Raw genomic sequence first — 1,566 nt, 5'->3', positions numbered from 1 at the left:
TAGAGAGCCCCTACAACCTCTGCACCCCACAGAGAGCCCCCACACCCCATAGAGGGCCCCAACAACCCCCACCCCCCATAGAGGACCCCTACAACCCCCACACCCCATAGAGGGCCCCTACAATCCCTACACCCCATAGAGAGCCCCCACACCCCATAGAGGGCCCCAACAACCCCCACCCCCCATCCTGCAGCTCCCATTGCCCCACACCGAGCGCTGCCCGGGCACATCCCACACCCCGAGGCAGAGCTGGGGCGGCACAGCCCCACACCTGTGGATGGTGAGGTAGAGACGCATGAGCTCAATGAACTGTGGGTCGGTGTAACCCAACATGTTGGTGAAGTTGTGGGACCAGTCCAGGTTGGGGTCGATGGCTCCGATGCTGCTGCCTTCACGGTAAAGGTTGCGATAAATCTTTGCAGCCACGCAAGGCAGCTTCGCAATCAGATCCATGGCGTCCTCATAGACAAACTGGGATAGATATGGGGGGGGGAGATGGGCTGGGGGGGTCTACCAACCCCTGCCCACCCCTATACCCCATTCCTGCCCCCTTTGTACCTCCCAATACTTGACACGGTTGATGCCCTCAGCGTAAGCTCGTGCGAATTTGCTCTCGCTGTTGAGGGCCGTGATGGCGGCGCTGAGTTGGGACATGGGGTGCAGGTTGGTGGGGAAGTTATCCAACATGGTCACCACGTGGGAAGGCAGAGCCGCCCGCTTGGCCCATTCACGGGACACCCAGCTCACCTATGGGGTGGGGGCATTGAGATAAAGGGCTCTCAGACCCCCCCCCCCCCAATATAAAGCTGGGGGTCCTGCTGTGTTACCTGCTCTTGGGTGGGCACCTCCCCTGTTACCAGCAGCCAGAACAGCCCCTCAGGCAGCGGTTCCTCCCCCCCCGCAGCTTTGGGCAGCAGCTTTTGGCATTCAGGGATGCTGAACCCACGGAAACGAATCCCCTATTAAAGGGAAAACAAAGCAGGGCTCAACATCAGCACCTTATGGGTGCCCTTATAGGTGCCTATGGGTACCATTATGGGTGTCTGAGTGGGGTGGGGGGCAGCCCCACCTCATCAGGATCCAGCACTGAGGTCTCGTAGATCAACCCCTTCATGCCCCGCATCCCTCCATACACCTGCAATAAGGATAAAAGGACAGAGCTCAGGGTTATGGGTGGCACAGATCAGTGCCCCCCCCCTTTATCTCGGTGCCCCCCCCCCTTTATCTCGGTGCCCCCCCCTCACCATATCCACTGTGATCTGCCCTATGGCCGTGTTGCCGTGCTGCTGCCGGAAGCTTTTGATCCTCGCCTGCTCCTTGGGGATCATGGAGGCCAGAACGTCCTTCAGGTTCTAAAGGGGGGGGGAGATGAGATAGGGGAGGTGTGAGCCCCACAGCGCTGTGGGGGGGGGATAAAGGGGGGGGGATCAATGGGGTGAAGCTGTGGGTCGGTTCTTACTGTGGCCGCAGTGGCAGCGTGACGGGCAGCAAAGAGAACACATGGAGAGTTCTGTGGGAGAGGAGAAATAAGGGTTATATGGGGAGGGGTTATTTAGGGGGTGGGTT

At 59.6% G+C, this 1,566-nt stretch overlaps 1 protein-coding gene across 3 annotated transcripts in view; it reads right to left on the bottom strand.

The window, feature by feature from the left end:
- Positions 1–1,566, bottom strand: part of CS (citrate synthase) — a 6,832-nt gene that overhangs the window by 3,452 nt on the left and 1,814 nt on the right. For all 3 annotated transcript variants that reach the window (XM_015887060.2, XM_015887061.2, XM_015887062.2), the window contains exons 2-7: positions 1,460–1,510; positions 1,245–1,352; positions 1,070–1,135; positions 828–959; positions 559–747; positions 272–471 (exon numbers count right to left, since the gene is read on the bottom strand). In XM_015887060.2, the coding sequence (XP_015742546.1) occupies positions 272–471; positions 559–747; positions 828–959; positions 1,070–1,135; positions 1,245–1,352; positions 1,460–1,510 (746 nt within the window). The remainder of the gene's footprint in view (positions 1–271; positions 472–558; positions 748–827; positions 960–1,069; positions 1,136–1,244; positions 1,353–1,459; positions 1,511–1,566) is intronic.

The sequence above is a fragment of the Coturnix japonica genome, linkage group LGE22C19W28_E50C23 (assembly GCF_001577835.2).
Source record: "Coturnix japonica isolate 7356 linkage group LGE22C19W28_E50C23, Coturnix japonica 2.1, whole genome shotgun sequence".
Classification (NCBI taxonomy): Eukaryota; Metazoa; Chordata; class Aves; order Galliformes; family Phasianidae; genus Coturnix; species Coturnix japonica.
The sequence above is the reverse complement of the archived record's forward strand: the minus strand, read 5'-3'. Positions and strand labels throughout refer to the sequence as shown.